This window comes from Dysidea avara, chromosome 12, assembly GCF_963678975.1.
Source record: "Dysidea avara chromosome 12, odDysAvar1.4, whole genome shotgun sequence".
Lineage (NCBI taxonomy): Eukaryota > Metazoa > Porifera > Demospongiae > Dictyoceratida > Dysideidae > Dysidea > Dysidea avara.
The window spans coordinates 13,074,777-13,089,518 of record NC_089283.1 but is presented as its reverse complement, the minus strand read 5'-3'; the positions used below and the strand labels follow the sequence as shown (position 1 = coordinate 13,089,518).

General features: G+C 36.7%; 1 protein-coding gene across 1 annotated transcript; it reads right to left on the bottom strand.

Moving 5' to 3' along the window:
* Positions 1-12,326: 12,326 nt before the first annotated feature.
* Positions 12,327-13,394, bottom strand: LOC136239845 (trace amine-associated receptor 8c-like). The gene has a single exon (XM_066030596.1). The coding sequence runs from the start codon at positions 13,392-13,394 to the stop codon at positions 12,327-12,329; it is 1,068 nt and encodes a 355-aa protein (XP_065886668.1).
* Between the last annotated feature and the right edge of the window lie 1,348 nt (positions 13,395-14,742).

Sequence of the window (14,742 nt, the reverse complement as noted above, 5' to 3'; positions counted from 1 at the left end):
AAAATAAGATTTTATGCCAGTAATTTGTGGGAGGTGGGAAGATCTGTGCACTTACCATATGCATAAACACATAAACACACAGCATCTATAGGGGAACTTTTGCATTAAGACTCTTTCAGAGTGCTTCTGATGCATTCTTTGGTAACTGCAGAATGACCAGAAGTAATCACTAGATGTTTGTCAAGAGAAGAGTGGGTAAATGAACCACTGCCTACTCTTAAATATGCATGATATCGCCATTGAAAGGTGAATGATATCGCCATTGAAAGGTGAATGATATCACTTGGTGGGTAAATTTCAGTTTCAGTTACCATCCTGTCTCCATTGAAGAATGTAGTTTAAGGGGGCACACCACTAATTCCTATGGCTTCACATGCAAAGTAATGGTTTTCATTGATCTCTGCTCTCTTTCCACTTCCTTTTGTATCAGGTGTGTTTGTGGTACATAAAAATCATTTTCTCCAGCTAGAAGTACTGACCCTTTTATTGTTTTAGACTTCATACATGTAAACTCACTCCCTGCTGGTGATCATAATTTTGTATATGTACTAAACCGAATTTTCAGTTCAATTAATTTGAAACACTACATTTATCTATGCAACTACTAGCTAACTACCTTGAAGAAACTATTGTAAAGTAAGCACATGGATGGCTTAAGGGAGCAAGCAACTATGTCCTGTGGCTTCTATGAACAACAAACTGAAAGTATGGAAATAATTTTTGTATAAATGAGTTATTGAATACTCCAAGTTTTCTACGAAAACAGTAATCTCCTCTTTTGAAGCCTGTAACCGTGCCATAATTTGTACATGCCTTGGAGGATTTCATTTAGATTTACACTAAACAGAAGTTCAATGTCGCAACTAAAACTTGTCTTATTCATCAGATGGGAAACGGTGTCCATGTACACACATAATTTTATAAGTGTATAATCTAGATGGCAATTATATGTAACCCATTGTGGCTATAAATAATTTCATAAAGAATCAGATTCTTCATTCTTCAAAAAAAACTCATCAAAATAATCATCATTCGGAGCAATTCTGACAAAGAAAAGAGAATGTAATTAGAAGTACATACACACATACTTACATACATGCATATAGTTAAAGCAACGCCACACATTCACCGAGTGCTGTATTTGCCCCCCAAGTACTGTATTTTTCATACATACAAGCAAGGCAGTGCTAAGTGTTATATTGTGCTTCCTGGTTGTCTGGCTCGGAGCGATTTTCTCTAGTACTCAAACTGCTACGATTTTCAGTCATCAGGATCAGTAAGTATTCATATAATCTATTTCTAGTCGTAGAACAAACTAATAGCATAGTTTGGCTAGATTTAGTGGTTTACAATATCACACACGTGATCAATCATATACTGTCTTAGTGGAGTCGTGTTTAAAAAGCTTCGTGATCAGATGATCAGTTATAGTAGAGTAGCTTAGCATCAAATTTCGAGGAAATTGTTACAAAGCAGATAAAAGCACCAATTTTGTTCTGAAGATTTTTTGGAACATTTGGACCATTTTTAGAAGGGGTGCCACACCCCCATTATTATTGGTCACTGCTTGTAGTAAAAAATCTAAACACTCTAATAGAACAGTCAACCACTAAAAGATATATATTGTAAATATCTCCTTTAATAAGCTGTAGGCCTGTAGGTAATAATTTATCTGTAAAAACACAATAAGAACAGTCTAAAATGTCATAACAGTCCTTCTATAATCTATAATATTCCGAGATATTCCTGGGGATGATAACCCTAGACCCCAGAATGGCATCCAAATGTGCTGTATTATTCAAACTTCACTGTGTAATTCATTTCCAAAGTTACCCATCCCCCAAACTGTATGTTAAGAGTATAGGGATAAGGAAAGCAACACTTTCTTTGGTTTCTCTTAAGTTGTTTATTAAGTGTACAGTAAGTCTAATTTTCGACCTGTTTGCCCTTAAACTTGCCAATCTCATGGTAGGACAGCATATCATAACAGTTTACATCTTTGGTGTGCTTCCAACTAACGTTCATATGTGACATAATTACATTGATGATCTAAAAACCTATTATGCTGGGGAGTTTAGTTTGTAAGCATTTTTTGAGTTTTTGAAATTACATTCAGCTACAGCATGTGTAGTAATTGATTACAACCTCCTGGAGTTGGTCCACCCTGTTATGACTATACAGAATGCAATTTTACCATGCAATATTAGATGACATAATAGAGTGTCACTTAAATGGAAAGTCTACAAGGCAACCCAAGATTCAAAAAGATGCATGCAGAAATATACAGAGTACAGTTATGCAGCTAATTAGTACTCTATAGACAATACGATACACGGCATCACTTTGATCCTCCCATGCAAAGTACAATATACATACATACGTACATACACACATACATACGTACATACACACATACATACGTACATACACACATACATACGTACATACACACATACATACGTACATACACACATACATACGTACATACACACATACATACATGCAGCCCTCATATGTTGTAATAAAAGGTTGTTTCCCCATATTTCATTTTCCTACTTCTGATCACAATGACCACCAATATAGTCACTATAACTAATCCAATCAGTATCACCAGTAAATAGATGATGACTGTCCCAGTATCATCAATACTAACATCACCTAAAAGTATATGAAAATACTGTGTTATAATCGCACATGTATAGTTGTAAATATTATAGTCTAGTGGTCTAGTCTAAGTTGAATGTTGTGCTACTTTAAGGAGGTCACCTACACCTGCAAATATACTGGTGAACATTTAATCCGAATTAGGGAATAAATGTTCACTAGGCAACCAACCTTACTTTTTTCTATGAGCCCTAACCAAACTCATTTAGTTGTTAAGGAAGTGCAACTAGAACAACCTGTTTCAAGCCACAAACAATACACAAAGCTATTTTCTCAACTGTTTTCAGCCTTGAGTCCACTCTATATTTTCATGCGTGTGGAGATGGACATGCTCTCTTTCAACATGAAGAGATAGGCTATAATTTTATGGCCTATACAAGGTCAGTATTTGGAGCTATAGCCTGTTGGTGATACCAGCAACATATCATCTAGGTAAATCACATTCACAACTCACATGTGTAAATTGTTCATTTGCACTGTTTCCGAGATGTATACAGTACATCAAAAGTTTAAGAAACACCAACTAACTAACAAACAGTACATTTAACAAAAGACTCACTAGGATAGACACTAATATTTCAGGCTTGTAGTATGCTCTTGTTCATACTAAATAAGGGCTGGAACAAAGGTCAAATTTTAACCTCTGAAGCTACTTGCAAGAAAGCTTTGACGCTTTGTTGATTATGTCATGTTAGTAATTAGTGATCAAAATTAATGGGTGTACACCCATATGGCCTCACACTTTTGTTGCAGCTCTAGTACAGGCTCTAGTACAACTGCTTACATTACAAAATTTGTTAATGACACTTTTATGCTTCCAGGAAGCACATAGTACTTGGCTGATTAGACATGCTAGTATCTATGGATACGAAACATTGAAGGGGTAAAACCACCTTCAAAGGTTACAAAACTTTTGAAGGTTCCGAAGCTTTGTCCCAGCACTACAAAGCAAACTACTGTTCATATGGATTATTTTGTATATCTAACAATTGGTGAATGTTCTATTAGAGTAATTCAACAAGTCATCAAGTTTTCCAGTAAAGAAAGCAATCTAATATAGCAAATTTCTTTTTTACACGAAAAAGTCATATTTAACTCAAACTGAAAAGTAATATAGTGCTGCATCTGTGCCTGCTTACTGAGAACAACAGTTTGATCATTAAGATTACACTTAAAATTCGTGGGAGTGACAAATTACAAAACCTTTTATGCAAGTAGAGAAAAATAATTTCAACAATGTGTGTGTCAACTATTTGTACTTGTTCATTTTTACCAGCTGTTCTTGGGTGCTAGAGTAATGTTTTACAAAAAAAAGTAACTCCACCAGAAACCAGAGCAGTAATATAATTTCAACACAAGCAATTAAACAACTAAACTATCTCGGTCTTGTGGAAGTGATTTTTTAAAGATACTGCTTGTGAAATCGTTTTATTGAACTTTTAGTACTTTCTTAGAGTGAAACAAACTCTATGAAGGCTTGTATCTCCATCACTGGGAAGAAATTGCTTCCACAGGCCCTAATATAGTTAGCATACAATACATACCCCAGAAAGGCCCATTGAGCCTACAGATTTTTGTGTATTGTGCAGCAGAAAACATGGTAGCAACAGCTGAAGTGTGAACCAAGAGGAATCCAACACTTTGAGAGATCTCATACACTTGTATGGTAGAATTAAATCAGAAATCAAGCCTGTAGCCTCAGTGTTTCTCCGTAAACTAGAAAGATTTTTTTTCCGTAAACGTTCATTTACATCAGCAAAATCAGAAAATCAGAAATCAAAGTGGAAATCAGGAAATCTCGTATGTGATTTCAGAAGTGTCAGACACCTCAGTGAGCCATGTATGGGCTGGCTTACCTGTGTCACTACAACACCTTGTAGTGTTCCACCAGCCTCAAACTACACTGTAGCTACACAAAAACATTAAATATGCAGGGCTTCAAATTCACTGTAAACTTTTCACACTGCTAGATTGGTTTTATGGCCTTCTCATTAGCATTCGATTACCCCTGACTACGTATATCATAACCTTAACGATATCTCCAAAAGTGATACTTTGCCATGCTGGAGATTTAAAGCCTTGAGGTGAATTAGATGTAATAGAGATATTACATAATCAAGAACTGCATACCTGTAAAAGTATCAGGTGATGTGCTATATACCTGCAAGAGCATATTTGTATCTAATAGCTGTGTAGCCACATGATATGGTACATTCTTCTAAGAACCTTACGTATGTGAAATATCATGTTTGTGACAATTATTATTACACCCACACCTACACTGTATGCACAAATTTGCATATGCGTGTGCCACCCATGAACACACACGCACTCACATACGTGCACACACACTCACATACACGCACACACACACGCACACACACACATACTTTGATTCTGATAGAATCCAGGAGGCAAATCACAAAGTTGAGGATCTGAAATTCCACACAAGTCCCACACCTTTGAGAATCCAAGTCTATGGCAATAACAATCTGTAATTCCACTAGGACACACACAACACACATACACATACAAATGTTCTGTAAATGTTCATTTGTATTGTGTTCCTATGTGGCATGGAGACACATACACACACACACAAAGCAACAAAAAAAAGCCTAAGAGCTACCATGTAAGCACAGTCATACCTATATCAAGTGAACCAGCACTGGGACACCTGTGTGCTACTCAGGTTCCTTGAGTCAGCACAAGCAAATCCTCCTGGGGCAGGACTAATAATCTGCAGGAGGCTGTACTACATAATAATCTATTTTTTAATTTTATTTATTAAGGCTCTACAACACAAGTGCTGAAAGGTACCTGCTTTAAAGATATTATATTAAGTGTGTTTGAAAAAGTACTATATAGTTTTGGTGATCTATTTAATGGTATAACTTTGGTTTGAACTCTTGTTACACTCACTGTATTTTTTGCAAATATGTGTAACCTGTTTGAAAGTGTGCAAATTGGGAAGCAGTTCTTTTTTTTTAAATTTAACACTGAACTCATTGCTATTTGCAAACATTATAAACCAAAGAGCTGGCAAAGCTAGAGTGAATGCACAAGCTATAGACAATTTCTGTTTCATAACTATGATGCCGGTAATTGCACAGTATAAAACATATATATGGTAAGCTATTTTACAAAAGAGAATGCATTAACAGTGCGTTAACAGTGCTTGAAACATTGCTAGCAGTAGACAAATAATTTTTGATAATGAACTGCACTAAGGTTTTTGTGTATGCAGTTTTTGTGATCAATGTACAAGTTTTATGTCTCGTGGTAAATGGTGTCAGTTTCTAAGAAACTTTTTAGTTAAGTCTGGCAATAAAACACGAGAAAACAAAACAAAAAAAACTTGAGTCCAGTAGTCCAGTCCAGCAATCCAATCCAGTAGTCCAGTCCAGTGAATGGATAAACTTAATAAATATGAATGAATGTACCTATAGGGAATGAAGTGCAACTATAAAATGTGTACAAACAATTGAATTGTAACGTGGACATGCCCTTCACCTACAGTAAGCATACAATGCAAGGGCAAATTATATGCAGCCATTACAGCATTACATATAAACATCAGATGGAGTCAAATAGTTCTTCATTTTTCATAAACAACTCGTCAAAATAATCATGCATCCTTTGGAGCAATTCAAACAAAAGAAAGGAGAATGTAATTAGAAGTGCACACGTACCGTCTTTAATTTATAAAACATTGTTTTAAAAGTTGTTTACATGAAAATGCATACCCATATTTTGGTGTCCTAATCCTAATCTCATATAAACCACTAATACAATCACTACTATGATATCAATAATTAATTCCATTAGTACCACCCTGTTGACTGTCCAAGAGCCATTATCATTGTTATCATCACCTAAAGTATGTGTATATTGTGTTATAACCACATGCAGTACAGTTTACAATATTACAGTGGCCCTAAGGGACAGACAGGACAAGATGAAGATGCAGGACTTATGATGTATTTGGTGCACAGTCCTTATAGAATGACCATGCACCCTGTTTTATATGAGGATAGTATGAACATGTGCAAGGTATACGTGTGGGCCAATCCTTACAATGTCTACCCTGTCCGGGAAGGGTCCTTCAATGAGAGGTTCCACTATATGCACACACATGCATACTTTGACTATGATAGGATCTAAGTGGAATTGCACGCACAAGTCCCACATCTTGGGTCACAGTATGCAGACCCAAGTTGTGCAGAGTAACCCTGACCCAAGTTATCCCAAGTATCCTAAGCTAGCCTAGAACTCTCTCTCACACACACACACACACACACACACACACACACACACACACACACACACACACACACACACACACACACACACACACACACACACACACACACACACACACACACACACACACACACACACACACACACACACACACACACACACACACACACACACACACACACACACACACACACACACACACACACACACACACACACACACACACACACACACACACGGAACTCAGTGCTGCAGTATTCATGCATGCTTATGTCAAAGTAACATTATCTATAAGTGCTTTGGTGAAAGCAGAGCAATGACACTTACATATATAGCAGCAATTGGATGTGATATTCTGCATTTTCTACATATTCATAATTACACAATATTACAAACAGCATAATGAATACACAATACCTTTTTACAGTCTTCACTACAATGATGATCAGTTAATATTGAGTTACAAGCTGGAGGCTACATTATACATGCTGTTAACCATACATTATTTTACTTACATAAACAGTTTAAGGTCCAGAACATTTGTAATGTTTTGGTAGGAGAACAAGTTTCCATCAGATATCTGGTAGCACATGAGATCATAAAATCCTCATAAACATTAACAAAGTCTACAGACATAAGAGATAAAAGAAGTTGATTTGATTACTCAAAAGTATCAAGAAACCATAGAACAAAAACTAATACAGATCAATAGAGTTCTCATGCACGCAATTGAATAGACAAATGTATGTTCCATTTATTGCAAATTTTGTTGCTGATAAAAAGATACAGTATAATAGTAAGTATTTGCCCATTACATTAATACATAATTTGTTTGCTCTCGATACTACAGTGTCTATTTCATAAACCTGCAAGTCTTATGATGAATAATAATCATTGCAGTAGCCAGTTGGAGTCAACTAGACTTACAAAACACGCAGGGTTAACACATACATACATCAAAGCTTAGCTAGAATGAATTTGAGTGAAATTATAAAAGTACAAATATGATTCACTGTCTGTACATACACATAACCTATGTGGTTTGTGTGTTCTAAGTCATGCAGGAATTCAAATTAGGCATAGCAACAAATTAACATAACAGCTTTTGTTTGTGGTGGTAGCAGCAGCCACAGCCACAATAACAACATTACCATCACACCCGTTCATAGTGTTGCATATAAATGTACGGTAAAATTGCATTACGCCTGCCCGGCATCACTTATTCTCTTGGACTACATGTTTATACAGGATAACCTACAGTAAAAGGACCTTGTGTTTTTTCATTGGCAAGCTTACATATGGCATTAATCAATCAGACTGAACTAAGGTGGCATTGAAGTAATAATGTGAAGCCTTACAAGGTTAATTAAACAGCATGTTGTGGTGATGTTCAAACAAACCTGACCATTTCAAACCTGAAATATTGGTACAATATCCACATTTAAAAGAAAAAGCCTCATAATCAGTTTGTTAAAACTTTGGTCTCGGTGAATGTTATTAGTGCATACTATACGGAGCTCATGCCAACTAGTCTCACTATTCAGCTAAAGCACCTACATGTCAATATTAATCCCCACCTCCCTGCTAAGAATGTTTGCCTATATTTGGGTATAAGTAATCAACACCAAAAGTTACATGTAGCTACTCCTTTAACTGAAAAACAATAAACATTTTCCATAAACAAACAACAAACCTAGTCAACAGAAACCAGTATCCCTTTTACAGTAAATTAATCTCAGTGGTAGCTGGCTAGCTTCCAAAGTAGCTAATGTGACCATGTTGTAAGTATGCTAGCATCATGATAGGTATTATTGTTTTTCAATGAATTAAGAAGAGCTCGTCAGATCCGTAGGCAGGGGATCTAGGGGTTCTGAATAACCCCCTCTTCCACAATTTCAGTAAAATGGTCCACAATTTTCTTTTTCAGAACAATTTCAGCATAAAAGTGCACTATTTTAGTGAGCAGATGAAATTTTGGATCATTTTCATGTATAATTACCAAAATGTCACCAAATTCACAGTAGATATTTATTTTCCTGGGTGGAAATTCCCCCAGACCCCCTAGCTTCACCCTGATGTAACCTTGCATGACATCGATATCCCCATGCAGGCTACACCAAAGGTCCACCTTTTGTCTACCCGGTCTAAAAGAACCTACCCAGTGGTTTACACAGCCACAGCCCTGTAAATCAGATGTTACGTTCTTTGGGGCTTTGGAGGTGCGGGACTTGTGTGAAATTCCAAACCTCAGCTTTGTGATTTACCACCTGGATCCTAAGCTTGTGTAAATGTGTGTGCAGCATGTGCACACTTGTTATTGCTGCTGTATGCAGCTATAACCTAGCCCAATACTAAACAGATCTGATACCACTGAATGGAAGGAATTGTTTTGCCAAAGAAAAAACAGTGGTGAGTTGCCCACTAGTTGGCTTGTAAGTAGGCTGACTTAGACTAGCTCTTCTATTATATATATTTTTACTAATTATTTAATACTTCTGAATTAGTTTCATTATAGGGCTCTGGTAAGTGCAGATTAGGCACACACAAATATACTTGTCACTGGCCATGGGCATGCACTTGTCTATAAAATGCTACTACCTGTAATAATAATGATAACTGCATGCACATGATTCCTCAGGATTCTGAAACAAAGAATTTCACCAATTGCTATCAACTAGCTATAATTGAAATGCAAACAAATAACATATAATGTGCTATGCAGTGGTGCAGTTGTTGAGTATTAAAAAACTAACATCTGCAGCATTATTCCATGCATGGGAACACTTAGCCTGCTAAGAATATTTTGTCAATGAAATATACATGGTCTTGTGTATGCCATTATTTAGAATTATATAGCTACAAGCTAGCTGAACTGCTCATGATTGTCACTTAACCTCATGCAACTCTTGATCAGTGTAGTCCACTTAGAAAGCAGTATGATTTAGATATTAGTGCATAAAACTACTCTACATTAAAGTTTTAGTCCTGAACCATATGAAATAGCTTTAACAAGACCCCATGCTCCAAATACCTACTATACCCTTTTGCCCCTCCCTTGCCAAACCCTGGATCCCAAGGACGGATTTAGGGGGGGGGGGGTGCTTGGGGTGCTGAAGCACCCCCTTCAAAAATTTTACCGTGTGTAAGCTAGGAAGCTTCTAGAAGTTATAGTATAGATGCAATTGCATCTTATACGCATGCATGGGCAATGAAGAGAAGGGAGAATGGCTAATCTTTATTTAGAAGTACTAAGAGGAATTCAAATTATACTTTTGGTGTGAGACTCGAACTAAAAGCTGCTAAAAATCGAAATACTCTAATAGAATAGTCTAATAGAACATCCATCATAATGTCTTTTTTTTTCAAGAAGTTACCAGTGTGTTTTCTTGACCTGCATACTGCTATCTTACCATTGCTCCAAACAATGGAGCAATGCTATCTTACCATGAGGAGCACTGCCAGGAGCACTGCTATCTTACCATTGCTCCTGCTATCTTACCTGCACACTGCTATCTTACCCTGCCATATACTAATCACTTTCTGAGAAAAAACTTCTTTCAAATAGTTTAATATTTTATAGTAGGTATTTTCAGTTGCTGCTACAACTGAATGCTTGGGTTGTAAAACAGTTAATTTCTTAGCATGTATACAGTGAACAATGTTGTAGTATCTGAGAACTGTTTGTTTTTGCTTTATCAGTACCAAAGTTTTCATGCTGCATTTATCTGAATCTAGCATCAATTGAAGCTAATAAAATTTAATGTCAAACAGGTTTGCACTCCCAAACCCCTTGAAACTCAACTTCATAAGCTCAAATAATTGCTGTCACATTATAAGGGAGTTAGTTGTGGCCAAAAACTAGCTGTATGTGTAAGTGACTTTGCACTCTGGTTGTAAAAAATTAATAATAAATTATGGTGATGGGGCCATATAGTTGCAAAAAGTCTGATTGAAATAGCAACAGAACAGTCTGTGGCTGTATATACTACAAAATTGAAGTTAATTTTGTGTGCATTTTAAATCTCTACAATGACCTTAAGATCCAATCCTGTGTATTGTCTTTGACAATCCACTATTATGTATTGCCTTATAATCCAATAGCATTTAAAAGTGTAGTTATGTTTTTCTAAAATTACTTACAACTGAACTCATCCATCTTGTACCCACAATCTTTCAGTACAATTATAGAGTATTTGGTTAAAAATAGCTTCCAGATTCAATCTTGTGATAACTATATTCCAAAAATTTCCAGAGGAAGCATCACCCCAGACCCCTATAGCTGGAAAATTCTATGTATATGTGTACTGCATGGTGAGCGTATACTTGCCTCTCTAGCTCTCTCTTCATTGTTACTGTTTGGATGTTATAGTCTGAGCCATGAGACTGTAAAGCACATTAGCTATACCTTAAGCCAATAATTTAGCGATCTTGTATATTGATGAATTTACCCACCATATAAATTTTATTAATTCGTGAATTGATGTAATCAATTAGCAAAAATCCAAAACTCTAAAATTGCTAAGTTTAATGTACTGTTAAATTAAGGTATTTCAAACAACACAAAATTAATGGCAAGTGTTGATCATGCATAGCTAATATTCATATCCTTCCCCTTCCTGTTCTTTATGTAAAGAATATCTTTTCTGTGCCCTTATATGACAGCTAGTATTACAACTGTTCTGGAATAATGGTGTCATTTCATCATTATTACACTTAGGTGACTCAAAATGCTTTACAACCATTGTAAATCACTTAAACAAAGTGGCATCATTTTTCAGTCAAAAATATTACCAAATTTTAATACTGAATAGGCTAAATTTGCAATTTTTTTCTGAGGGGGCATGCCCCCAGACCCCCCTAGATAGAGCATGCTCCACATGCTGAGTGTGCTTTGCACACTATAGCTAGTTATTAACTAGTTGTTGCTTTTCTTAGCCAACCAACCATTATGTTAGCACCCCCCATCTGAAATCCTAGATCTGCCCCTGCTATGCATCTTAACAGTCTACTATAGGGATATGATTAACAGTATATAGCCGATCTTGACATAGCAGAAGTTCCTAGAGGTCATTATAAGCAATGTACATGTGCATGCATATACTTAACAAGTACATACAGTAATTTCACAAAATTGTAAGTGCATGTGCCTAATAACTGAGTCTACAGTAAAAGCACAATTGTTGAACTTGCTATTATGTAATATACTTACTATAGTATTCATGAATAGAAATGTGTACCAGCAAATTTATTATTTTTCCTTGCTTAACATTTACAGTAAAATGTTGTCAATACTCAATACAATTAGCATACACAATGCTGGTAAACAATGTGTTTAGAATAATGAACAGCACAATACATAAATAAATAACATGATAAGTCAGTCAAGTGACACAAATTAGTCACATCCAAGCCATTCTCCGTGGCTGCGGAGCAACAGCTGCTGAGTTAAACTTGTTAGCACACAGTGTGCCCTTCAACAGCTTCATCATCGGCTCGCGGACTTGCTTGAAGTACAGGCCATACACAAGTGGATGCAGAAGCAGCACAATGTAACCGACATTGGGGCCAATGACAAGCCTAACCACTTCATTATAGACTGAACCTTGTGCTAGTACACTTACTGGAATGTACAGCAGGGGAGTGAGTAAGCCAATAGCTGTACTGCCTAGCACAACCACCAACAGGGTTGTCACTGGCTTCAGATTCTTCTTGATAGTAGCTTGCTTGGTCTTCAGGGCCTCTAGGTCATTGGTGAATCCTCTTAAGGACGTTTCACTTTCAATCTGCTTGTGAATCCGGTAAGCTTTCATGGATAGGTGAATGTTGAGGACCAGCGAAAGAAAAGCTGCTGTGAAGATCGGCAACATGTAAGTGAACAACGCTTCAACAAATGCACTGCCAGTTGAAATACATGTGCCATATTGTGCCACCTTAATAAAGCCATCAGCATTGAATAGCGTGTGCACAAAAAGCAGCATAGGCAAAAGCCATGTAACAGCAATAATGCCAGCAATGGCACGAGGTGTCATCATTCTCCTGTGCTTGAAAGGGAACGTAATAGCTACCACCTTGTCAACCGATATTATCAAGTATGTGGCATTGAGGACAACAACTGGGAAGAGTAGGAACTTGAACACATGACAAGGAATGAAATCTCCAACCCCAGTAGCAAAGCCAATCATCATAGCACTGGTTTGAATTGTAGTAACCATTACAGTGATCACATCAGTGGCCATCAAGTTAGCTACCCAGATGTTATGAGGCTTGTGTAGCTTCTTGGTGGTTTTAATAGTCATAAACACCCAGCCGGCCATTAGCACAATGATCAGAGTGGAAATCAACTTGAAGCCCAAGGAAAGATAAGCAAAGTAGCCTGGAAGATGAGAGCCTGGTAGTTGGTCAGGTGCAGTCACTCCTGGATCAATCCCTGAACCAGACAACTCACTGAATTCACCACTTCCCTCCATCATAACTAGAGCTGCAACACACACTACAAACTCCACGAGAACTGTGAATTTGTGACAACTGAAGCCTCAATATCATGTGACAAGCAATACTATTTATTTGCTAGCATGTAGGTATTTAGCAAAGTGTGATGTTACACATTGGTGACATCATCTTAGACTGTTTTTAATCACAAAGCAATTCTGTCAATGGATTGTACTACTGAATGTGTACATCACTAACACAAGTGACCATGCCTGCATATTGCTGTCTGACAATATGTATACGTTTTGTTTAAACTCTGGTGAATAGCCAACTAAATTGTTTTGGCAAAATTAAATTTGTAGCAGATTGTCAATTATGCAAACCTGGTATATAACCTATAGAAGCGAAATTTTCAGTGAAGATGGAGGCTTATCAGATGGCATGCCAAGAGCAGCCTCTGCAATTTTCACCCTTTTCTTTAAAGCTATTGTCCAATTTAGAATAGGTGTGCCCTTATATTTCACTGCTTATGTCTGCATGTGCAAGGATTCCTGACAATCCTTAAATTATACCTGCATGTAACTTATAAATTGTGTGACATATCTTTCTCAAAATTTTGCCGTCACATTAGACATAGGCCTAATAATTAGCTTACTACTTAGTGTTGTAGCTGGGCACCTAGAATTGCACAATATAAACATATTATGTACTAGAAATTCAAGCAAATTTATATTGGCATGCATTTGCAAGATTATACTTCTTGTAACTTACTGCTTTATTGTTCAGCACAAAGCCTTAAACTTCATACAAAATGAGAAATCATTCAATCAGATTACAAGCTCATAATTATAGTAAAAAATAGTGTGGAGAATTTGATGTATGAGTAGCTATTACTAAAGTAAAATCTTCTTACTAGCTATAGCTGTTTCACATTAATTCAAACAGACTGAAGTCTGATGTAGCTAAGAACATATGTGTCCTTCTGGATTATACTTCATGAGTAATTCTCAACTGATCAGCATGTATAAGTTCAGTTCCAAATCAGATATAGCATAATTTGACCACATAAAGTCAATTTCTGTATTATATGTAACCAGATTTTACAAAACCGATTTAAATCGCACATCGGGTAAAATCATACTAATATTTCCAGTGGATAGCTGCACTATCGTACCAATAGTTTTGACCCTCACTACTACTCAAACTACTCAAGGCTGGTTTCAACAGACATATTTTCTGGGTGGTGTGTAGAGCTCTAATGGTGGTTTCCGGTCTCGTGAAGGACCTGGCTTGGCAAGAATCACTGGTTTACTAGTGGACAGCCTCGTAATGTTGGCCAGATGTTTTGCATTGATTTTGCTACATATCAGCCACTAAGGAGTCAGC

Bases quoted from the DNA above. Each gene is read 5' to 3' on its own strand.
- LOC136239845 (XM_066030596.1), bottom strand. From the start codon at position 13,394: ATGGAGGGAAGTGGTGAATTCAGTGAGTTGTCTGGTTCAGGGATTGAT.